The 26,855-nt window shown below is 34.2% G+C and overlaps 1 protein-coding gene across 25 annotated transcripts in view; it reads left to right on the top strand.

The window, feature by feature from the left end:
* LOC127838413 (uncharacterized) overlaps positions 1-25,762 on the top strand; it is a 38,584-nt gene extending 12,822 nt beyond the window's left edge. For 3 of the 25 annotated variants that reach the window (XM_052366146.1, XM_052366148.1, XM_052366152.1), the window contains 4 exons: positions 12,000-12,061; positions 21,057-21,184; positions 21,971-22,058; positions 22,803-25,762. In XM_052366146.1, coding sequence (XP_052222106.1) covers positions 21,981-22,058; positions 22,803-24,122 — 1,398 coding nt within the window. In that variant the 5' untranslated portion in view covers positions 12,000-12,061; positions 21,057-21,184; positions 21,971-21,980 and the 3' untranslated portion in view covers positions 24,123-25,762. Of the gene's footprint in view, positions 1-6,535; positions 7,513-11,196; positions 11,379-11,999; positions 12,062-17,044; positions 17,399-21,056; positions 21,185-21,970; positions 22,059-22,795 lie in introns of those variants that run through there. The other 22 variants (XM_052366149.1, XM_052366147.1, XM_052366158.1 and 19 more) reach the window with 21 other exon arrangements.
* The last annotated feature ends 1,093 nt before the right edge of the window (positions 25,763-26,855 follow it).

Here is a 26,855-nt window from a genome sequence, read left to right as displayed (position 1 = left end):
AAGAATCATACCAACCATGGCGTAGTGTTCAGCAATCAGGAGACCCTCTCGAATCTCCCCCTTAGGGGAGGTTGAACAGCACTTCATAGAGCAGTCACCAGCTGATCAGGTCTGAAAACTATACTGTCATGGCCTTTGCGAGGTGCGTCTTGTGCATGATCTCATTTGAGATCAGGTCCTGAAAGATATTTATCCCCACGCTTTTTGAAAAAAAGGTGGGGATATTGTGGTGATCTCCGCCGTCCGTCCGTCCTGGCCACTATCTCCTCCTACACTAAAAGCACTAGAACCTTGAAATTTACACACATGGTAGCTATGAGCATATGTGCGACCCTGCACTATTTGGAATTTTGATCTGACCCCTGGGTCAAAAGTTATAGGGGTTGGGGTGGGGCCGCGTCAGAAATTATCACTCATTTTTTTAGGTTATTTTACATTTACTTCTTTATTTCTACACCGATTCACTTCAAATTGATACTGGACCTCACCTATGACAATACGGTCAATCTCAACCATGCATGGCCCCATTCCCAACCCTGGGGCGCCCCGCCCACATAGGCCACACCCACCAAAAATTTCCATTTACTATAATTTTTTCATTTCTACACGGATTCACTTCAAATTGATACTGAACTTTTGTTATGACATTAGGGTCAATCTCAACTATGCATGGCCCCAATCCCAACCCTGGGGCGCCCGCCCACATAGGCCACACCCACCAAAAAATTCCATTTACTATAATTTTTTCATTTCTACACGGATTCACTTCAAATTGATACTGAACTTCTCTTATGACATTAGGGTCAATCTCAACTATGCATGGCCCCATAACCAACCCTGGGGCCCCGCCCACATAGACCACACCCACCCAAAATTGCCTTTACTATAATTTCTTCATTTCTACACCGATTCACTTCAAATTGATATTGAACTTCTCTTATGACAATACAGTCAATCTCAACTATGCATGGCCCCATTACCAACCCTGGGGCGCCCCGCCCACATAGACCACACCCACCCAAAATTGCCTTTTACTATAATTTCTTCATTTCTACACCGATTCACTTCAAATTGATACTGAACCTCTCTTATGACAATACGGTCAATCTCAACTATGCATGGCCCCATTACCAACCCTGGGGCGCCCTGCCCACATATGTCACACCCACCCAAAATTGCCTTTTACTATAACTTCTTCATTTCTACACCAATTCACTTCTAATTGATGATGAACTTCTCTTATGACAATACGGTCAATCTCAGCTATGCATGGCCCCATTACCAACCCTGGGGCACACCTAGGTCAAACATTCGGCGTGGGGATACGCGTCGGCCTCTGCCGCGCCATTTCTAGTTTATAATGTAAGTGATAAATATTGCTGTTATGGTATATCTTGTTACTATAAATATTATTAATTTAAATCAATACAAGTTTGTTTGCTTGTTGTTTTTGTTTGTTTATTTTTGCAATTTAAATCCTGTGATCACATGTGACTTAACGCTTGTCATAAATAATTAAAAGAAATTACGTGTGGTAGAAAATACTGTTTGAAAATGTACCAAGATATGTGGTCTCATTTGGCTGTGTGGACTGGTCGGAAGTGTGACGCCTTTCAAATGCTAAAACCTGTATAGTTTTACCTCTCAACAAATCCAACTTTCCTTGGTCAAGGACAGGGCTTGGTTTTCCCGGTTTCCGGACGTTTCACCCCCAAGACGTTTCCTCCCCTAGACGTTTCTCCCCCAAGACGTTTCCTCCCCAGACGTTTCTCCCCCACTTTGGTTTCAGTTTATTAAGAGCGAAATAAACGGTAGATTGTTAAAAATTATTCGGTCTATGTATGATGAAGTGAAATTATGTGTAAGACATATGGGGACGTTGTCAGATTTCTTTAATTGCGAAGAGTTCACAGAAGATTTTTGAAACGAATACTGGGTGTCAAAATGAGTACCGCTAATTCAGCTGTGTACGGGGAACTAGGGCGATACCCATTATATATAAATCGCTATGTACGAATAATAAAATATTTCATAAAAGTGTATACTGTTAAACAAACTAATTGTATATTATATATAACACCTTTTAATGTACTAGTTTGGTCACTTTAGCATTACTATGCATGTGCTTATTGCTTATTATATTGTCAGTTTTGTATATGTAACGATGAACTGTAAATGTTCAAGTTATATGAATAAACTATCTGTTCTGTTCTGTTCCATATATAAAACTATAAATTAAGTCAAATCAAATCGATTCATTAATAATATTTAATACAGTGATAAACTATTTAAAAACGTTTTTTTGCATAATAATGTGCTAATCTCATCTTATCCCCCTGTCACCTAATCTCATCAATGCTGATTAAAGGGCCTGTATATTGCACCCATAATCTAGCTGTTATCTGTTGTACTACACTTGCTAATCTAATCAATGCTTGTTTATTGCACCCTAAGTGCCTAATATCTTGTATAATGGTAGGTGTGGTTGTTATTTAATATTAGCCAAATGATGAAAATGCTGTCACATTTTTTTGGCTTCAAATTAAATTAATTTTTAAATTGGAAGGTAAATGGTATTAATAAAGATCTATGACACACTGATAGTTATTTATCAAAATTATTTTTGAGAACTACAATTCAAAACTGGCTGTAATAAATTATAATTTTAATGTCATATAACAACTTTATTTACTCAAAAATAAAAATATGTTATAGTTATTATTCATTCTTAAAAATCATAACTTATGGCTTATCTTCATTGCATTATGTGAATTGGGAATAAGACATCAATTTGGGAATAAATTGTGTTTTATCAAAAGTGCATAATATGCAGTTTTATATGTTGTATTTATCTAGTTTTACAAATTATAATTAAAACATATCGCCTACTGAATGTAATAAGTCATGTAACTGACATTTTTATACATTTTTACTTTTTTCCATTTTTGTGTTTATTAAGGTGACATACATCAACTGATAAAATATTAAGTCAACCTTTTTGGTAAAAATAATGTTTTTATCCAATTTTCGAAATTGACATAACAAACGCATGTCATTTTCTGAATGTAAAAAGTAGCGTAAGTGACATTTTGTTAAATTTTCACGAGAAGCACAAAGATATTTTATTAAAATAATAAACATTTTTCCGTATTCAAATTTTCTGATTATAAAAGCATTATTTAAATTGATTTTACTTCGAAACTGGATTTTTTATTAATTAAAAAAAAATCCTCATAAAATGAAACAGTGTCCATGCCGTGCAAAAATACACTTTAAATGAAAAAAATTAAATCACTGTTAATGAACAAGTAATGGAAAATATCTTATTAAACTTAAATTATAGATTTGTTTGTAGCAACATGAATTCATTAATTCAATAATAGTAATTCTTTACTTTGTTACATACCATTCCACTTAAAATGATCATCAAAAAAAAAAAGGTGTTTGTTTACTCAATTGATTTATACAATAGTTATAATTGTTTAATTTGTAGCATACCATTCCACTTACAATGACCATCAAAGAACATCAAAGGTGTGCTTTTACTCAATTGATTAATACAATAGTTATAATTATTTTAATTTGTAACATACTTTTCCATTTAAAATGACCATCAAAGAACATCAAAGCTTTGATTTGACTCAATTTTTCAATGAGCTTACTTAATGCAAGAACAATTTAAGGCACTTATAAAATCAAGTATAATTAGATCTATTTAATTGTTAAATTTGTTAGAGGCTTCCCTTAACAACCATATAAAATCATTAATTAATATTTCAATTAGTCAGGACTCAACTAACATCATTTTTTTACACATAAAATGCACTCAATTAAAATACTAATACTTTATTTTCACTTTATTACAAATAACTGTTGCTAATATACATTTACATATTATGCAGACGTTTCACCCCCATATTGGGGGTGAAACGTCTGGGGAGGAAACGTCTGGGGAGGAAACGTCTTGGGGGAGAAACGTCTGCCACCCGGTTTTCCCACTCCTGATCTACTCAAGTTGGGCTGCTCGTGCAGGGTAAAATCTGGTGTCAAAATCCATACATCAGTTAGTCCCCCTTCTGCTGTCTTTTGGCATGAATATTCTATCCAAAGAATCTTCCAATCAATGTAAATTTCACCTTGGGAGTTTAACCTTCAAATTTAAAATATAAAAGTTTTCATTGAATATGTGGGAAAGAAATCTGTTCATTAATGACCAGAAATAGGTATAAATAACATTTAAGATGACAATAATAATAAAATACAGCCATAATTATTCAAATGGTGTTGTTTTTCCTTATAATTGCATTACATTTATACTTATCCATTTACATTTCCCAGTGACAATACATAAATATGATAATGATCATAATTAATTCAATATAAAACTAAATAAAAAAGTGATGTAAAAATGAAAATACAAACCTAAAACAACTGTTCTTCAGTATTCCAAGATAACAGGCAGTTGATGAATTATGAGACCATATCACTTTAACCATCCACTTTGAATCTCCTTTGCAACAAACTTATTGTTGATTTACACATTGTAGTACATAAACATTGTTTTCACCACACAATACTTCATGCTGAAAGTTATTCAAGACATTTTAAACTAGAATTATAAGTCTTAATGTTACTCAATTATACCTTAAAGCTCAAAGTCAGTTGATGAAAACACCCTTTGTTTTCAAAACATAACTTCCTGTCTCCAGCCAATCAAAGTCGCTTGTTTTCAAATAGATGGTGGCTCAGCCAATCAAAAGTCTATCAACACCCCTTTGTTAGGCCTATAGATGGAGCACTGATACTGTGATAAGAATTAATGTTTATGATTTAATTGGGGGGGGGGGGAGGGCTAATCTCTTATGTGTGTCAGCCAATTACTAAATCTGAGAATTATCTACTGATTTCAACACCAACATATATGTATTTATTGAATAATACACAGCACCCTTAGCATATTATATTTAATTGTGAATATTTAAAAAAAACATGCTGAATGGTGTTAGCAAATAATATTAATAGTATAAATATTATTTATTTTTATTGCCTTTTTAATTGTATGTTAAAGGTCAATGTGGTAGGCATTAATTGTATTGGGGTTAAATATCAGTATAAGAAAGTTAAAATAGTTATTGTTTTTATGTTGAGGAGATATAATTGATGCTGGCAAGCCCACATAAGTTTCCATATATTAATCAACACTTTCACACTGAAACTAGTTTTATTTATTATAGAAACAGTGTCACTCTCCCCCTCAAAAAATGAATAAAAAACACACTGTAAGTCTATTGAATTCTCCAATGAACATGAATTAAATGGAAGTATTCACATTTTTATAGATGTGTGATTGTTCTTATAATATATTTAATATTTATGTATTGATTCAAAGTGAAAGACAAACAATTTCATATTCAGGTATAAAACTAAGTTTGAACATTTTAACATTTTTATAGTATCTGTGAACCTGTGATGTTCTGAAAGAGCAATTTTTATCCAATGTTTCCTTAAAATTATGGGGAGCCCATAAATGTACAAAAGGTGCAATGGCAAACAAGCTGTAAAAAAGCCCCTTTACAATTCACCTTGATAATATATGGCTATAAACATGAAACAAAGACCTAGTTGAAGAATTATTGTTTTATTGTTGAGTTATGTTAATAAACAAAAGACCAACTTATTGATAAGTGTGTTAAAGTGAGTCTTTTAGCCTTGTTGCGGCTTTCAAATTATTTATAAAAAGACCAACTTAAACTCGCTTTAACCCACTTCTGTTTATAAAAAGACCCACTTCTGTTGTAAAAGACTCGCTTATGAAACAAAAAGACACACTTAAACACACATAAACCAACTCATAAATAAAAAGACTCACTTTTGACACATAAAAAACCAACTTCTTACAGCAAAAAAACTCGCTTTAACACACATCTACTTTAAAAAACCAACTTTAAACTCAGTTAAGCACAGTTTAGCTCACATAAAACTCGCTTTTATTAGCAAAAACCAACTTCCGCTCAGAAAAACTTAGAAAAAACACAGTTTTATGTTGGTTTAAGTGTGTTTTGGTATGAAAGTGGGTTAACTTTTTGCAAGGGTTAAAGCCTCACAACTTGAAATGAAAAGCATAATTGGGAAACATATTTTATCCATGCCAATTAGAATATATCGGGTGTTTACAAGGTAGAAATCCGCCTTTTGGCGCTTTAAAACTTAAAAATAATCGCGTTTGTTAAATGGACTTCTTGAAATCCTATTTTCGGTTTAAAAAGCCGCACCGTTTGAAAAAATATAATTGCTTGCTAACTAGGCTAAAGATTTATTTGTATCTATGCCAATGAGAATATATCTAGTGGTTAAATCCGTATTTGTTTGCGCTTTAAAACTTATAAATAATCGCGTTTGTCGAAATGGGCGTATACGCATAGAAATCCTACTTTCGGTTTTAACATTTAGAAAAATAATAAATTACTTGCTAACTAGGCGATAGATTTAATGAGAATTTTGCAAGCTTTCAAATTGCATCTAAATGTATTGATTAACATGTATTTCATTTCAAGGTGTGTTGCTTTAAACGATAACAGTCCAAGGGAAAAAAAACATATTCATTTAAAACCATAACAAAAAACACAAAACTCAAACTATTAACCCAATCCATTTTTGACGACAAACACCTCGGAATATATTGAAACTGAAAAGCAGCAGTAGGGTAATAGTTAATATCGGGAATGGACGTAATCAACATTTTGCAGATTGATTTCTATTTAGCATTCGCTCATTATCTTGTATCCTGTCTTAACGGCTTGATAAGATATTTAGGCGGTCTAACTTAATTTACAAAATCGTGTTTATTTCTCTTTCTCAAATAAAATGACTTGAAATTTATGACATCACTAAAACGATTTGTTTGTGCAATTGAAGTGAGATAAGCATACAAATAACACAAATGTAATGAATGTTAGTTAAATAAAACTCTTAATATATTATCCGGTCTGGGTACTTGTAACGACTTACGAGGTTGTTCTTATTTTATCGCACATAATGCGCGCACTAAGTTTCTTACTTAGTATTGAACTAGAATATAATATATCTTGTTATATCTTTAATTTATCAGTGTATAATCTTCTACTTATGATAACCGATATTGCTATCAGACTTTCAACTAGTATCCTCCCAATCAAATCACTTTATCGTACGTCGTCAGTAAACTTGATAAACGGTCACATGAATTTACAAGTTTAAACCGAATTGAATAAGTGTTATTCGTAATTGGTAATGAAAAGATTTTAATGTTTCCACTTGGTTTGTGGATGTAATTGTGTTATCCTACTAACATATGTGTAAAATTTGATATGTTTAATTATTCAAATTTATATCAAACGTAAATGTTAACAAATAAAACATCCAAGCACGACATCATAATGTGATTGTTGTATTGCGAATACTTTGGATTTTGTAATTGCCATTCTTGTTTCACTTGTCAGAGAAAGGGCAGAAACGGGGCAGCAAACTGTTAATGTGAGTATTGTTAATTATAAACATAAACATTTAATAAAAGTTATGGACTAGCACTGTTATCGGTTTAGGTCGACTCGACCTAACTTCGCATTCATCCGAGCAAAATAATTAAAGCACTTAGCAATTATTAAGTTGCTTTTCAGAGAGAAAATATTCATGTGGAAAAAATGATCAAATAATGCAAACACTGTTAGAAATAAATCTTCCTATGTCTTTTTAGTAGCGACCAGATTTGGGTCTTAATCGCCGAATACGAACAGTACGAATTCAGAATTAATATAGCTCAATAGACATTTAAACGACATTTACATAACTGCAATATTATCTGCGTTGATTTTCACCAGCTTTATTTATAAAGGCTTACTTTTCGTTGTCGACTCGACTCAGGTACTATTTAAACGTACCCCGGCTACTCTTCAGAAGTATACTACAATGTACCCCGGGTACATAATCGTTGAATATTGAGCTACTTACGTTTGGGTTTTTTTTCAGCATGGTATATGAACTTGGAAAGCTTAAGAGCAAAATCTAATGTTATGTTTTATTAATGTAGCCATCGTTATCATAATCATCATCATCATCGTCGTCGTCGTCATCATCTTTATCATCAACCTGAGCATAACTATCATCATCATCAATAGCAGCATATATATGGAATGTTCTGACTGTAAACAACAGTAACTTATATAACAGTAACATTAACCTATATATACCAGATCCAAAACATTGTCTAACTACAACATGTTCGGTTTTAAGTGTTTGTGTAATCGCTATTCGTAAAAGATAAAACCTAATAGTTGTGTCAAGTTTATCCGCTTCATACGAGTTATCATTGTTTATACAATAGGCTTATATTGTTGTATTTAGCAATCTGTATTTCATATTAACTTGATATTGCTTTACCTATTTTAAAACCAGTTCTACTATAATAATTTTACCAATCTAATACCATTATTATCCGAGTCTTTGCGTTCGTCACGCCCCTTTCCTTTCTGTCTAACCGATAGACTAACTTAAAGGGGAAAATAGGTGTTATCAACCCGTTGGTATTGGCAATCAGGTCGTCCACTGCCCTAAGGACTTCAGTTGGTGTCATGTCTTTACCCTCTTCTCTGTACAAGCTCATTGGCATAAATGGCAGGGGATCTTCTTTAGCTTGTGGAGGTTTCCTTTGCCCTGGGAACATCTCGGGAATCAGGTTGAAGAAGGACGCGTTGGGGCAAGCCTGATATAATGCGATCAGTATCTCTTCACTTGGAAGTGGGTCCTTGCCGGATGGTGTTACTGATGCAACCGTCTTCTTTCTGTTTCCGAACAGATGCTGCATGTTGGTTACCGGAGCAGGATCAACCTGAAAATTTAAAACATATGTAAACCGAAAAGCTAAATATGTTGCAAGATTTAGTTGCATCAACTAACGATGAGTCTTGTTCTTCAAGACCCAAGGTACATGATAGTTCCCCAAGGCTCAACACACTGACACATGATAATGACTACTGTTGTTTTGTGCATTTCTTAGTTTCTTATTCTTTTTTTGACAATAGACAGTCAGAACAATATTGCATATGGGATAATTTACTCAAATTTCACAGTAAATGGCCATAAACATTATGATGAAAAACATGGACCCTGAATAAAATTCATTGTTAAAATTCTTTATCCGTGAAATGATTGTTGATTATTCATTTTTCATAATTATCAGTAATTGCACCTGTTCTTTGAAATGCTGATTCCACATTCTGCCCACATCTGTTGAAGACTTTTCCGTAAACTTCCATCTCGCCGCAATCTCCATTTTGAATAGTATCGCTGCAATGTGACTGCATGTTTCTCCCAATCTAAAATGTAAATACTTGTTATTGCATAGTTCAATATTAATGTGTTATTTATACACAAACTTTAGCTCATGGATCCAACTGGCAACATACCACGTGTAAACAGTATGAGACCATAATTATACTAAAGGTTTATGGATACAATAAACTGTTGGCTGACTTTGCAAAATGTAAGTCCCAAAAAGAACATAGACAATACTGAATAGGTTATTGAAACACCAAAAATCAAGAACAAAATTTTAACTTACCCTGCCATGCAATTACAATGAGCGTAGTAAACATCTCCAGAATCCTTCTTAAGGCAAACCCAGGCTAAGTGGGGTTCATCTCGAGTTCTCATTGATGGCGTGACAGCTGCACGAAGGAAGCAATACAGGCTGTCTGCGACATCATAGTAGTACACCACTTGCACGTGACCGCTTTCCACATACCTGATAATTAAGATAATTTGAACACAATATTTGAACATACTTTACAACTTATCACAGAAAGCCAAAGTAAGTACAAGTGCCAAGAGTTGAACAGTATAGTAAGTTAATCATATGCCACAGTTAACAGTAAAATTAAAAGAAGATTAAGTAAGCTGCAAATAACTTGACATTATGCAGCATGTTTTTAATCAATAAACTAAGTATAAACAATTTGCTTGATCTTTTATGTAAAGTTATATTTGAATTTTGATTGAGGTGCCTAACTAGGTACGTTTATAAGTAATATTTGAATTGTGATCGAGGTGCCAAACTAACTAGGTGCATTTATGTAACACTAACACATATAAACAAATAACTTTAATTAAATACCTGTAAGCCTCCAAACTTTTGTAGTTTCGCATTGATGTCGGGTTGAAAATGGCTGGGCTGAGAATTAGGTACATGTAGATCTGTCCGAACTCAATAATCGGCCAGTTAGACACATCTCTGCTCCATTTTTCAATCGGGATTTTGTAAAGGTCTTGAAGTGATTTCAGACCATTTTCGTACTTGAGTTTAGAGAAATACCTCGATCTGGCTTCAGTGTCTAACCCTTTCACATAAATCGACACGTCTGACAAATTTTCCCGTACTTTTTCTTCCATGACCTTATCACGATGCGGTTTATCTAATGGCGAAATGGCCACTGTGTTGACGGCCAAGATTAGAGCGTGTGCAAAAGTGACGTCATTATCGGAATCCCCAAAAACTCCTATTGGTGCGAAACAACAAGTTATTGGAAGCTTATTGATTTCTACACTTCAAAGTATCTTTGATATCTCATTTTAATAACTTGTTTGTTTTCTTGGATGAAATTGGATTTTTTTGGCTTTAAAATTGACATTTTTGGGGTGATTAAAAAAACACACAAAAAAGACATTATAAAAAATGCTTAGAGTGAAAATATCTAGCAAAGTCATTTTTCCCCACCCCGCATAAGCCCCACGTGCCTGTCCATTTGGTTTGTTTTGGTATTTTGTTGCTGGTATTGAACACAACAGCTTTAAATCTTAAAGGGACAATTAGGCTTTAACAGGCCTAAAATCGCCTTCTTCGGACAGAAAACACCCGCATGTGAAAATATGATATCAAATGGCCAGATAATCCAGCCAAACTTAATATATTGGTGCAATATGAATAGGAAGATAATAATATGCAAGAAAAACACATTTTAATCAGAATTTATTTCTCCTTTAGCTTACAATATACTAAATCTTTTTGGAGTGCAATGCTATACTCTCTAAAAACATGAACATCATTTATTTGAAGACACGGTTCTCTGTAGGGTCACTTGCCATGACTTAATTTAAGAATATTTCTGTGAGCATGTGGCAGGGAAAACATTGTTGTTTACTAGAAATTCACTATTCTATCTGCAGATTGGAGACAACATAAGACTTTGACAGATGGCGGGAAACCCTCATGAACTGGATAGAAGCCGGTAAATAGATGGCCGTAAAACAGTGACTTTTGATTCGTGACGAGTTCTTTCTTGCATACCGCGTGACCTATCTGTTTTATTGCTTGAATCAATTCGGCTCGGAATGCTCTTCGAGAAAAGGTATGGTTATGAGGGTCTCTATGCGCACAAGTTTGACTTTATTTTTAGTTAAAGTTATTGCTTTTTCATTGAATTTGTGTAGGAAATCTTTTGGTATATTGTGAACTTAACTAACTTTATAAATATGACGGGGAAAGCTGATTTTTGGTCGTTTCTTAGCAAAAGAGAAGAAAATAAGTGCAATAAATGCACAAACTCAGATTATTTGACCTGAAATAGTCGTTTTTCAAGTGGACCCCCACCCTTACATAGCCGAATAAGGGCCAAATTGCTTTCCAACTTAAATTCAAAGGCATATTGGTTGACTTTGAGTGTTAATGTGCTACATGAAGTCAGAATTCAACGCCAGGGACTTCTTGATCCAGTAACGCATCAATAGCTTGTGCGTAAAGCATGAACATTCAAACAGAGCCCCATTTCACCGACATGGAATGGCAGACATTTTTACAGTATGGTCAGTGCAGCAGATGCTTACCTGAGCCAGCTGTCATATTTAGTACAATCATGAATATAACAAGCTTTATCACTTCATATTATTCATAGAAATACACTTAAAATACATAAATGCATGTTTGTTTTTCATTTTATATCTATTTCTATTAGGAAGTTTGACTTTTTCAGGTAGAGGAATGTCTGCGACTAAGCCGAGGGCCACTGGATAAGGGTTGTTGATGGCAAAACAGGTAATACTACTAAATTATTATCATGTACACAAGCAAATAAGCATACTCATGAGGCTTAAGGTGTGAAATAATGTCATAATCAGGTTTTTGGTCACTCAAACCCTTGCCGTCGTGCAATTCCCCATGCAGTTTGTATCGATAGTTCCGCGTCCTCACACGTAAAGTTTGTGCTTTGTTGTCAGTGGACGTTGGCACTGAACGGGTTTATCCTTGTTCCTGAGCATGCATGCAGTACAGCTGAGTTGATACGCTACTTGTAACCCTACAATAAGCTTGTGTTTGGTATTGTTTTCTCACAATATGCTTACAGTCATGGTTCCGGCTTGAAAGGATGTCGCGTCCGAGTTAAACATAGGATTGTTGTAGCACGTGTCCCCTTCATCATTTACCTTAGAGGGATCTTTTTGCTAAAATGTGTCACTTTCAGCAACCAGTTATGTTTTCTTTTTGGTACATGCTTGTCTCATTCAGTGATTTAAGGGAAGTATTGACCTTATTCACTTGTCTTTGCATACAAAGGTGACATGGATCAATATTTGTTGTGTTGAGAATTCTGCGGGAAGCTGTGTCCTTAGAAGAAGAAGCATTCATTGCTCTTAGCTGCCTTTCTGCCCCTGATACTACATGGAACCTCATTTCTAAGCTTATAATGCTTGCCTCTATATATATATATGTATCTTGTTCATATTAACCTTGCCTTTCAGTCTAACCCCCCCAAACCCCCCCCCCCCCCCCCACCAAAAAAAAAATGAGCATTTGTTTCATTGGCTCGGTTAGGAACTCCCATTTTGATCAGATTGCCACCATAAAATTAGTCAAAAGTACTTATTTTGTGCCCAAAGTATGAAATTTTGTATTCCCTTGAACCTCTAAATGAGAGCTGCTGTGCATATTGACCTTCTGCTGCACTTGAAAGGCATCCATGACATTATATGCTAGAATATACAGTACAGCTCGCGCGGATTTGTGTATCAACACTGCACATTCTAGTAAGAGAAATATGCGTGTTTCACTGCTGTGTTTATGTGACATTTGGTACACACCACGTGACATGTGTACTTTTAAATATAAATTTCGTCGCCAGTAATTCCCGTAACTGTTCTTTGTAGATGTTTTGTTTGTGGATGTGTTAATGTGAATGTGTTACCTTAAAATGTGCGATTGGACTTACTATGTAAGTCTATTATATTAACTTATTTTATTAATTTATTTTAATATTTATCAACTTATTTCATTAATTTATTTTAATATTTATGGCGCACTATTTGTTACATGTGCGTGTGGGTACAAAAAAGTTCCTTTGGTATCAAATGTAAACAGTACGTAACACGTTCTGTATTTCAGTTCGGTGTTATTCCAGTCATTGAGAATATTGTATTAATTTCAAACATGAGAATTTTCTGTTGGTTTTTATGAAACGTTTGTAGCGAAGTTCATTTTTGTAATAATAATTTTCAGTTTACGGTTTTAATAGTTATGCAATATGTTTTCTTTACCGAGAGATTTCATTCATTGGCCTTAAGGTTCAATTACAAATTAAAATCGACATGCTGTAGTTAATTTGTAATATTGTCTACTTGCATTTCTTTTGAATAGTAGTAAAATTATGAAACTTTTCAGTATTGTTATAGTTTGGCAATTATAAAGTATTTGCAGAAATAGTTTGTTTTAATTTAAGCGTGACATTAAAAGTGTCCTTGTAGGCTTTACCACATTGCAAGTTAGTTGTTTATTAGACGTATTAGCTTAGTTGAAATATTGATATTGTTTGGGAATTTAACGTTTGGTTTAACGTTGAACAAATGTTGATTTTATTTGGAATATTGGTACATATATGCATATCTTTCACAATATATCTTTAAACATTTCCATTCTAAGTATGTGTCAAACAGTCTAATCTCTTGGTATGTCATTGATAGTTAAGAAATTCATTTTAAATGTTCTAAACCTGATGCTCTTTTAAAAATTTTAAATGGCAATGATCATTTCAATAGTTTGCGGAAAAGCACACATGCTTCTAGTCACTACCAAATCACAGACAGGTTCATGTATTGATACAGATGGTGTCATTAAATTGAGCTGTATCGCTGAACGTGATAACACCCCTTAAGAAACATATGTAATCCAATTAAAATCATAATCTTATGAAATATTTGTAATATCTAAATTTTCATTTTAACTTATGTAATAATTGTAATTAATCCTAATTAATAAAGTTTTTATTAATTTCAATTAACAATATTTTAAAATTACTTTTGCATATTGTTTAAAATAACTATTGCATATTGTTTAAAATAACTATTGCATATTGTTAGAAATGCTTAATTTTATGTAAGGAATTGTGCAGTCAATATCACGCATTAAGCCCCGGTTTCACAACACTACATAGGTATATTTTTGTGCTAGGTGAGCTACAAATTCTTACATGTTGAAAACTATCTTGATGAACTATAAGAAAACAGCTGAGTAAGCTAAGAGAGCGAGTAGCACATTCCAATCTAAATTGTTTCCCAAATTTGGAAAATAAAAGTGCACAGTCGAAGCTTCGAGAAAGTTCCATGACTAAGGGTTAACAGTTTTGATCCGAACAAATATAAAATGTAGGTGAATAAGCGTATCACGTGAGACCACGTGGGATCACGTGAGATACGTATATGGAAAAGTCTGATCAAATTTCAGAAAGTTGCCACTGAAAGAAAATTTAAGGAAATACCGTGCGCGATTCAAGCACTGTATTTACTGGATATTCTTTCAGGCGAGATGTTATTACTTATTTATTTTCAAACCGAAAGTATTGTTTGCTACAAATAAATATATTCATATTTAAATTATCGCTTGCTACTTTAATTTGTTTCAGTTACATTCAATGTAGAGTATTTAGGAAAGTTGTTTGACTGCACAATATCCGAATAAATATATATTGTGTATTTATGATAATTTCTATTTTATAAGTATCACATTAGTAAAACTAATAGTACTGTTTTCTCATAAATAAATAATTTCTTTATTTTATGATTTGATAAAACAATGTTAATGCCTGAAAACTGTTAGTGAAAATGTATAATATTCTGTGTGATTAATTAATATATAATAAGAATCAATATCGTTACATATGTACGTATATATCATAAATGATATTTGTGCGTGCGAATATTTATCTTGTTTTAATAAATTATCACTGTATTTTCTGGATATTCTTTCAGAAAATAAAATGAGCTGTTTACACTACCGACTTATTTAATTATTTACACTTATCATAAATCAAAGAATGCTAGCGCTTAACGCTCATTCTCAGAAGTTAAAGAATGGTTACATTTAATACTAATTGAAATTGAAATATGGCAGAAACAATATTAGAACTGTTAATTACTAAGATTACTAAGAACTAAATAATTTATCGTACGTAAACGAAGATCCCGTCACCCATTACATTGAATAGAAATGATGAAAACCTCAATGCACATAGAATTATATGATTATCACGTACGATACAAAGACGCGTGCGTGCACAGCTGACTGAAAGAAGATCCGTCTCGTGACAATCAGGAACTGTGCGAAAGCGCGAAAATAATAACCTTGCATTTAGGTATAAGCACATGAAGTTTAAATGTCAATTCAGCTATATTAATTATGAATTCGTACTGTTCGTATTCGGCGCTTAATAAAAAGACCCAAATCTGGTCGCTACTAAAAAGACATAGGAAGATTTATTTCCAACAGTGTTTGTATTATTTGACTATTTTCCCACGAATATTTACTCTCTGAAAAGCAAATTAATAATTGCTAAGTGCTTAAATTATTTTGCTTGGATGGAGCGAAGTTAGGTCGAGTCGGCCTTAAAGCCACACAACTTGAAATGAAAAGCATAATTGGGAAACATATTTTATCCATGCCAATTAGAATATATCGGGTGTTTACAAGGTAGAAATGCGCCTTTTGGCGCTTTAAAACTTAAAAATAATCGCGTTTGTTAAAATGGACTTATACGTCTTGAAATCCTATTTTCGGTTTAAAAAGCGGCACCGTTTGAAAAAAATATAATTGCTTGCTAACTAGGCTAAAGATTTAATTGTATCTATGCCAATGAGAATATATCTTGTGGTTACAAGGTAGAAATCCGTATTTGTTTGCGCTTTAAAACTTATAAATAATCGCGTTTGTCGAAATGGGCGTATACGCATAGAAATCCTACTTTCGGTTTTAAAATTTAGAAAAATAATAAATTACTTGCTAACTAGGCTATAGATTTAATGAGAATTTTGCAAGCTTTCAAATTGCATCTAAATGTATTGATTAACATGTATTTCATTTCAAGGTGTGTTGCTTTAAACGATAACAGTCCAAGGGAAAAACATATTCATTTAAAACCATAACAAAAAAACACCAAACTCAAACTCCAAACCCAATCCATTTTTGACGATAAACACCTCGGAATATATTGAAACTGAAATAACAGTAAGGTTATAGTTAATATCGGGAATGGACGTTATCAACATTTTGCGGATTGATTTCTATTTAACATTCGCTCATTATCTTGTATCCTGTCTTAACGGCTTGTTAAGATATTTAGGCAGTCTAACTTAATTTACAAAATCGTGTTTATTTCTCTTTCTCAAATAAAATGACTTGAAATTTATGACATCACTAAAACGATTTGTTTGTGCAATTGAAGTGAGATAAGCATACAAATAACACAAATGTAATGAATGTTAGTTAAATAAAACTCTTTATATATTATCCGGTCTGGGTACTTGTAACGAGGTTGTTCTTATTTTATCGCACATAATGCGCGCACTAAGTTTCTTACTTAGAATTGAACTAGAATATAATATATCTTGTTATATCGCTAATTTATCAGTGTATAATCTTCTACTTATGATAACCGATTTTGCTATCAGACTTTCAACTAGTATCCTCCCAATCAAATCACTTTATCGTACGTCGTCAGTAAACTTGATAAACGGTCACATGAATTTACAAGTTTAAACCGAATTGAATAAGTGTTATTCGTAATTGGTAATGAAAAGATTTTAATGCTTCCACTTGGTTTGTGGATGTTATTGTGTAGTACTGAAAGAAAGGAAATCATTATAGTACATAGAAATTGTTCCCGTGACAGTGTTTATGTGTCATGGAAGGTTTATCCTACTAACATATGTGTAAAATTTGATATGTTTAATTATTCAAATTTCTATCAAACATAAATGTTAACAAATAAAACATCCAAGCACGACATCATAATGTGATTGTTGTATTGCGAATACTTTGGATTTTGTAATTGACATTCTTGTTTCACTGGTCAGAGAAAGGGCAGAAACGGGACAGCAAACTGTTAATGTGAGTATTGTTAATTATAAACATAAACATTTAATAAAAGTTATGGACTAGCGCTGTTATCGGTTTAGGCCGACTCGACCTAACTTCGCATTCATCCGAGCAAAATAATTAAAGCACTAAGCAATTATTAAGTGGCTTTTCAGAGAGAAAATATTAATGTGCAAAAATGGTCAAATAATGCAAACACTGTTGGAAATAAATCTTCCTATGTCTTTTTAGTAGCGACCAGATTTGGGTCTTTTTATTAATCGCCGAATACGAACAGTACGAATTCAGAATTAATATAGCTCAATAGACATTTAAACGACATTTACATAAATGCAAGATTATCTGCGTTGATTTTCACCAGCTTTATTTATAAAGGCTTACTTTTCGTTGTCGACTCGACTCAGGTGCTATTTAAACGTACCCCGGCTACTCTTCAGAAGTATACTACAAACTACCCCGGGTACATAATCGTTGAATATTGAGCTACTTACGTTTGGTTTTTTTTTCAGCATGGTATATGAACTTGGAAAGCTTAAGAGCAAAATCTAATGTTATGTTTTACCAATGTAGCCATTGTTATCATAATCATCATCATCGTCGTCGTCGTCATCATCTTTATCATCAACCTGAGCATAACTATCGTCATCATAAATAGCAGCATATATATGGAATGTTCTTGACTGTAAACAACAGTAACCTATATAACAGTAACATTAACCTATATATTCCAGATCCTAAACATTGTCTAACTACAACATGTTCGGTTTTAAGTGTTTGTGTAATCGTTATTCGTAAAAGATAACCAAACCTAATAGTTGTGTCAAGGTTATCCGCTTCATACGAGTTATCATTGTTTATACAATAGGCATATATTGTTGTATTTAGCAATCTGTATTTCATATCAACTTGATATTGCTTGACCTATTTTAAAACCAGTTCTTCTATAATAATTTCACCAATCTAATACCATTATTATCTGAGTCCTTGCGTTCGTCACGCCCCTTTCCTTTCTGTCTAACCGATACACTAACTTAAAGCGGGTATATACGATTTTGTCAAATATTTATGAATTTATATAAACTGTGTAAAAAACATATATATATATATATATATATATATATATATATATATATATATATATATATATATATATATATATATATATATATATATATATATATATATCAATATAAATTAAAATAAAAGTTAAGAAGAACATGTGTTGAAAAATACGAAATAAGCCAGATATTTAATTCTGAAATTGAAAACGGCTGTACAGCCGAATTCGCCAGCATGTATACCTTACATGTACGATGTGCATCTAAACTCACGAGGGATGTTCCAGAAGTTCGTGGATTTTCGCTATAACTTTAATTTGGTAACATAAATGGACAAACAAATAGCATGTTAAGAATATTTCCTCCTTTCCAAATCTACTCTCCAAATATCATGGAAATACATAAAACAATAAATATATATCAGAGATTTAAACATGTGCACAATGCGCTCACCGACGCACGTGTAACGTTTCTGTTCAACGTCAATGACGTTATGAAGTTAACAACTGTCAAATCTTTTCCACATAATCACCTCCAACGCGAATGCACTTTATGTGTCGAGAAATCCACTTGTCAAAAGTGTCTGTATACCAGTCAGCGTCAAAAGACGACACGATTCGCTTTACAGCAACTGAAAGTTCCTGTTCACTTGCAAAGCGAATACCGAGCAATTGTGATTAAATTCCGGGAAGACGCGGAAGTCCATAGGGGCCAAATCCGGGCTGTAAGGAGGACTTAGGCGCTGTAACGTGAAATTTGCCTTAAATTCTGTTTATCAACGACATTTAAACCAAATTTAAATTCGCGTAACGGTCATACTTATAATAAAATACACGCGTGCGCCGCATGTCGTTACTGAGATCTCTATGGCAACGCGTTTCAAACGCGCTTCATGGAATTCATGCATTTTTAGCTTATATATAAAGTCCGTGATAATTGGTTTGTATAATATGTAAATTGCATTGACTTTTACCAGCAAACTAATAAGTTATAGCGAAAATCCACGAACTTCTGGAACACCCCTCGTAGTTTAACGGTTTATAATACAAAGACGAATGCTTCGGTTATTGTAGGAAAATATGTACGTCACTATCGTCTCGGGGCGCTAATTTGTCTTTGCTGCATTTTATGAAATTCGGCTTTAATGTATATTTTTTCTGGCCTATTTTGTGTAATTGTAACATATTTAACCAGGTTCTCCGAAGGAAAAAACTGGTTATTAGATTGGCTAATGCGGGCGGGCTGGCTGGCTGGCTGGCTGGCGGGCTGGCTGGCGGGCTGGCGGAACAAGCTTGTCCGGGCCATAACTATGTCGTTCATTGTCAGATTTTAAAATCATTTGGCACATTTGTTCACCATCATTGGACGGTGTGTCGCGCGAAATAATTACGTCTATATCTCCAAGGTCAAGGTCACACTTTGAGTTCAAAGGTCAAAAATGGCCATAAATGAGCTTGTCCGAGCCATAACTATGTCGTTCATTGTCAGATTTTAAAATCATTAGGCACATTTGTTCACCATCATTGGACGGTGTGTCGCGCGAAATAATTACGTCGATATCTCCAAGGTCAAGGTCACACTTTGAGTTCAAAGGTAAAAAATAGCCATAAATGAGCTTGTCTGGGCTATAACTATGTCATTCATTATGATATTTTAAAATCATTTGGCACATTTGTTCACCATCATGGGACGGTGTGTCGCACAAAAGAATCACGTCAATATCTCCAATGTCAAGGTCGCCACGACTAAAAATAGATTTATTTTAAAACAAACTTACAAAGGGTGTTAACTTTGTTTGTTCATTTAAAAAGTTCAGTTTGAGTTGTCTCCCTTTATCAGATTTTTTTTCACAATGAAAACCTGGTTTTGTGACAATTTTGTCCCTTGTTTATTAATATATTACAATTAAACACATATAAAAAATCGTATATACCCGCTTTAAAGGGGAAAATAGGTGTTATCAACCCGTTGCGATTGCTGCTAATGGGTTCCTTCTGAGGTTTAGAGTAATTATCATATAAAGCTAAGCAATAAATGTCAGCCGTTCGGGTGTACTTACACAAACAAGGTGACTGTACTAGTGTTTTAATATCTAAATATTATTTTCGCGCTTTCGCACAGTTCCTGATTGTCACGAGAAGGATCTTCTTTCAGTCAGCTGTGAAAGCACGCGTCTATGTTTCTTCAGGGGTGTTATCACTTTCACGGATACAGTTCAATTTAATGACACCATCCCGTATCAATGCACGAACCTTTTTGCGAATTGGTAGTGATTAGAAACATGTGTGCTTTTCCGCAAACTTTTCTGGAAAAGGTTACCAGCAATACGTCATCACACAATAAGAAAATTTTAACACAGCATATTGTCATATATTCAACTTTTTTTCTTATCGATTTTAAAGACATTATAACTTTGGGGTAAGATCATGTGTTAATTGTGACATTTATCCCCGGTTAAAACGAATTTCACATAATCAGTTTGCACATTGTTGGGTTAATTTATTTTTTAGCAATTGATAAAAGAGTCTGTCTTTCTGTTAAGTTTCTCTCCTGCTGGTACAGTTTTATTGTGTTTTTATTTATCGTCTATGAAGATGATTTTTAACTTTCAGTATCCTATATTCATGGACGTCTGCAAGAAGGCATTGTAAAAAGCTGCTAGGTAAACTACCGGCCTGATCAGTTAAAGTCATGCCGAAACGGCTCAAAAACAAACTCTAATCGCCAGGCCGAGGAGGTGGTATATTATTTCCTTTCAGTTTATTTTACGGAATCCCAAAAGTGCGATCTATAATCTCGCCCTTCCTTCCTCAAGGGCGACACACGATACACGATTTATTGCGTGACAATGTGTAGGTTGCCCAAAAGGCGATATATCATGTTAAATATATAGTTCGTCGCCGCGACTGTCGCGCAAAATATCGTGTATCGCTTTGTGTCTCGTGTGTCGCCCTTGATGAAAGAAGGGCGAGATTATAGATTGCACTATCCGGAATCCGTAGTATTTAGCATATGACGATGATTAAATAATTGCATTCGTCAACATTACATACAATTAATAGAATTTGAAACCTTTAACATGAAATGCTAAACAAGTGCATTAAAGACATATGCAGTCAATGAAACCTACAGTTTTTATTGAACGCGTTAGTTTCTCCCTAAGTTAAACAGGAAATATTACAAAACGTACATGTTTATTATTGTAGTTATACATATACATTGTTTAAGATCAAACGCAGTTTTGAAACGAGCGTTTTAATACACACTCGCACTTTGCAATAAAATATTACCAGCCGTTATAGCTGCAAATTTCATGTTGCACACTTTTTGCAATCATATGAATGCAGATATGCTTATATTTTAAGATGATTTTTTATGAACGTTTTTGTACAATTAATAACTCCTGATTTACTATAAGGAAACTATGTTTGTGTTGCTTATATAAATGTAAGTATGCCATTGACATATTAACATTCCATAATGATATAAACTCATCTGTAATATTGTTTCTTGTATCTAACTGCAGAACTGTGTCAATGGCTGACGAAGGCATCAGACGTGATGAACCAGGAGAGGTCCCTAAACAGGTCAGTGTGTCCAGCAGTCACGCTTGGGTAAGACGGTCCAGTTTGTTTCCATTAAAACGATGATTAATTGTATTGATATATAAACACAGTCTATGGTTAAATATATTGCACTTAAGATTGTTGATCATATTTTAAACTTATGATTATGTTATTGCTGACTACTTTTTATCGCATCACATAATGTTAGTTTTATTCAAATTCTTTTGTTGGACATACATAACCACGAAGACGGAAACATATGATATCATTTCGTTTTTTTAATATACACTTACGCTGATATGAATCCTTTATAGGAGTTTATATCAGTCAGTTTGGACATACGTTATATTACTCTTTAACAGGTATGTGATCATGTTCGGTTATATCGAATCACATGCAACAACACAAACACTTCGATACGAATATGTATATATTTTTAATGGAAAAAGCTAGATAAACAAACAAATCGCATTTTACAAATGATGAGCCCGAGATTTTATGACGTCTTAAGTAATATGTCATCAAACTGCCAATTCATTCCCGCTAAAGGAATGAACAGTCGTAATATTGTATTATTATTTCTAATATAATGTTGGCATGGATGTATGGTAAACAGAAACGCAGATTACTATCCTATCTCTTTGTTTTATGTCAGGCCCTGCACCATTAAAAGATTGGGTTGACAAGGCTCGCCGTAATTATGTTTCTAAGCCTCACTTACATGTGACAGTAGCCTGATATTCGCTACACATGTATATCACTTTGTATAGAAATAATTTAAACTAATTTCAGTTTCAAAATGAACAAGCCTCTGCTGAGACTTCTACTTTAATGAATGTTCTGGGTTATGGGCCTCACATCCGACAGGCTCGGAAAGAAGCATACAAGGCTTGGGACAGGCATGCGACTGCAAAGATGCGTGGTATTGCGTGTATCACCACGGGTAGCAAGGCTGAGGGTCTGACCAGCTATCTGGAGAGCGATGTAGACAAGTTGGTTGTTACAAAAAGTGTCATCTGTTTAGAAGATGGTGTTGATTCAAGTAGCGTTCCTGTGGAGATAACCATATTTAGATCCTGCAGTCGTATTAGTTACTCCGGACACTGTAGACTGCTACTAGAGAGATACGGTACACATGTTTCGATTGAAGTGTACAACGCCTTGTGTGATGATGGATTTGGTCGCGGACTATTAAGCAGCGACTTATATGTTAATCATTTGTTGAACTTTAAACTGAGGGAGGGCATAGTACAACATGAGCGTGCTGGACCTTCAACGCCAAAAACAATTGGTGTTCTAAAACGCGATACCGTGAATGCGCTTCATTTTTACTGCCCCAGCATCCTGACAAGATGGGCGGCAAGACATCGCTACTGGCCATCAGCTGACGTCGTTAGGGAGGTTGTATCACTTGGAGCATTTGTTTCTCCTGTTGGGGTTAAAGGCAGCGATTACGAACATGTTGAATGGAGAATGTGTTTTAACACCGGGGAAAACGTACTGATAAATAATCTTAACGACACTCAGGTTAAATTATATGTGCTATTAAAAATGGTGAAGAAAGATGTATTACAACCGCAAAAGAAGGAGGTGACATCGTTCACGGTTAAAAACATTGTATTATGGATAGCAGAAAATAACCCGCACTCATTGTTTCATGAAAGCAGTCTGTTTCACTGGCTTTATGAAGGATTATATGCGCTAAGAGTTGCTATAGATACGAAAGAGCTGCCTTATTACATGATCCCAGGGCGAAATCTGATGGCAGCCTGCGCTCTGGATCATGAGCAGAAACGTTCTTGGATAGCTACTATTGATGAAATGATGACCGAAGGTCCCCGGATGATATTGAGACTACCGATTATACGACAAGCTATTAATGCTCACCCTGAGCCACTACGATGGTACAGCGGGAGAAAGATAGAGTATGAGATGCTGCAGCTGATATGCATGAACAGATTCGCCCTCGGCATGGATGAAGAGACTGATGTTATTATACAGGCAGTAGGCAGTCGTCAGAAGGAGATTGTGAGGGAGGTTATGATGAGGATGATTATGGAAGGGGCTCGAGTAAATGATATACGGAATGTATGGATTAGTATGTTGATGTAGAACGATTACACATATCAACAGCCATTTGACTTGCACTTGAAATTCACATATATAGATGTAAGGAGGTATCGTCTGTTGGTAATTAATTGTTGGATAGAGATGGAGTTGCTGTGGCTGATATGCATGAACAGAATGGCCCTCGGCATGGATAAAGAGACGGATGTTATTATGCAGGCGGTACGCAGACGTCAGAGTGAGATTGGTATGGACGTTAGTATGAATATGATGATGGAAGGGGGTCGAGTAAATAATCATCGTAATGTATGGACAAGTATGATGATGTAAACAAATACACTTATCAAAAGCCATTTGACTTGCAACTGTAACACACATGTATAGATAAGGGGTTGTCGTCTGTTGGTGATTGTTATTTATTGTGTGGAAGAATACTATGGAAATGTAATCTTCGTTAAGAAAACTGTTCATATAAACGTTTGAAAATTGTTGTATTAATCCTATAATGCCTATGAAGCGACGAAATGATGATGATTTGCTGATTTAAAACTTTGATCACATTTTTCGATAACATTATTGTTAAATAGGTGCGCTCACGTAAAGGCAGATCCCCATGTTGAATGTTATCAAGGGTCTTAAAATATATCTATATATATATTTGTGTTATGCTTGACATGCGTCCATGTACGAGTTGTAACCCAATGAACATTAAGTTAATGTGAAAGCAGGTTTAATATGTATGACGATATAATAGAACAACACGCGAATACTTCTCCATTAAGTATAAAGATGTGTTTCGTACCTTATTGAAAGTATTTTTGGAAACAATTATCGATTGATCTATTACAAAACGATGCACTCTAGGTCCATGCTATATAGTAGCTTGTACGTCATGACGATATTCATTTTAAGGTTAAATAGTTGATTATATGTTTTTGTTATTGAAAAGGCTTGTGTTTTGGAAAAGACTCGTTGATCAAACGTCCGCAAATTTATTTAGTTAAGATATTGCTTTATATGTCAACCTGTAATGCTACTGTCGCGATACGATTGTATATATGTAACTGCTGAATTGTAATAGTTTTGTTCTTGCTGCTGTAACAGTATGGCTTACACATCTGTTGTCTTTGTATGTGCCAAATATTAAATATGATCATTTTATTGTATAAGAAAATGTATTATTATAGTGTTCGATTAAACGGTATATGTGGTGCAGATATTGCGTCCGCTTGAAAATCATTTACGCAAATTTGCTTTGAATTTAATAATACACTTTGTATAATTGTCCTTTTTACTCATTTTGCTTTGAAAGCATAATTGTTTCAGTTTATGTTTAAAACTGTATTTATTTATTTACATGTGAATTAAATATTGTTTTATATCTTTGTCATGAATATCATGTTTGATCTGGAACTGGGGGTCTTAGGTCAGCGTTTAAGAGACGTGCGAACAAATTGCTACCCAGGACATGCACGCTTCCTCTATAGCCACCTGTTGTCATGCTGTCCGTGTTTGGTAAATCCGGGAAAATGGACAAAGTAAGCGAATAGACATCATCTTCGCGAATATTCAACATAAGTATATGATGATACTTTCATTGAACCTTCATATCAATTGACATTTGAAGAGCGGGCTTACTAGTATTTACTTAACGTTTATTTTGCTTAAAACATTCTTTATGTACTTATTTATTTTACGTTGTTATTCATTTGCCGCATTAGCCATCTGTTTTATGCCTCTTAAATGTTCTGTCTATGATTCCAAAATGCAGACGTTAAATCATGTTTTATTATTATGCTTAAATTAAGCTAACATCAACAGCAATACGTTGTCAAATAAGACTTTGAAATTATCAATTACTATTTACCTTGAATATCTTCGACTGATGTTTTGGTGGTATAACAATATTACAATTACTGTTAAAACCACTTACCAGTGAGGAACGCAAATATACATAAAAGTGAACTCCTTTGTTTTGAGGTTGTTCTGATTGGGGGTATTTTTCAATAAATGAATGAGTAAACCAATGAATGTTTGAGAGTGCATGAATGAGTATGCATGCATATCGTATTAATAGTTAAAGAATATATGAAATAATGACCTTCCTTTGAATACTAGGATTTTGGTACTATATAACGTCCCGCCCTCGACTGACATGGTCCCCCACGCCTGTTATCATTAAAGCAATTTAACTCTTTCAATATGGAACATATTTGTGGAATCAAAGACCTATAAAATACAGTCTAATCAAAGACTTAACTGGCAAATTTTCGCCGATGATAACCACTTGTTTACACTGTTTAACACTTGTTTAACATTGTATTTGTAACAATCAATCTCAACTTCAAACAATCATTTTAACAACAAAAATGTGATAATCGCCTGAAAATAATTCATAAAGTAATTTATTTATCCGACATCGACAAAGCGGGATCGGTTACCATACACGCGCGGCCATTTTAACAGGTACGCGCTGGTAGCTAACCACGTGACCCCGCCGCGAGATGTTTACGGGAAAGCGCGTGATTTCCCATCCTGGTATATTATACGTCTTTGCTCCACACAAGCACATGTTCTTGATCGACGACTTGCAGAAGATTGGTGACACCATTGCTGGGAGAAATCTTGGTGCGTTACGTTCTATGATTACCACCAGTTTAAAACACAAATAAATTGCCGTTGCTAATGCCAATAATTATGCCAAACACAATTGTTGAACAAATAACACTAGCTCCGGCTTCCTAAAGGTTGTAAAGTCTTGCAATTGAACTCCACAAA

This window comes from Dreissena polymorpha, chromosome 7 (genome assembly GCF_020536995.1).
Source record: "Dreissena polymorpha isolate Duluth1 chromosome 7, UMN_Dpol_1.0, whole genome shotgun sequence".
Lineage (NCBI taxonomy): Eukaryota > Metazoa > Mollusca > Bivalvia > Myida > Dreissenidae > Dreissena > Dreissena polymorpha.
Note: the sequence above shows the minus strand (reverse complement) of the source record. Positions and strands in the feature narration are given on the sequence as shown.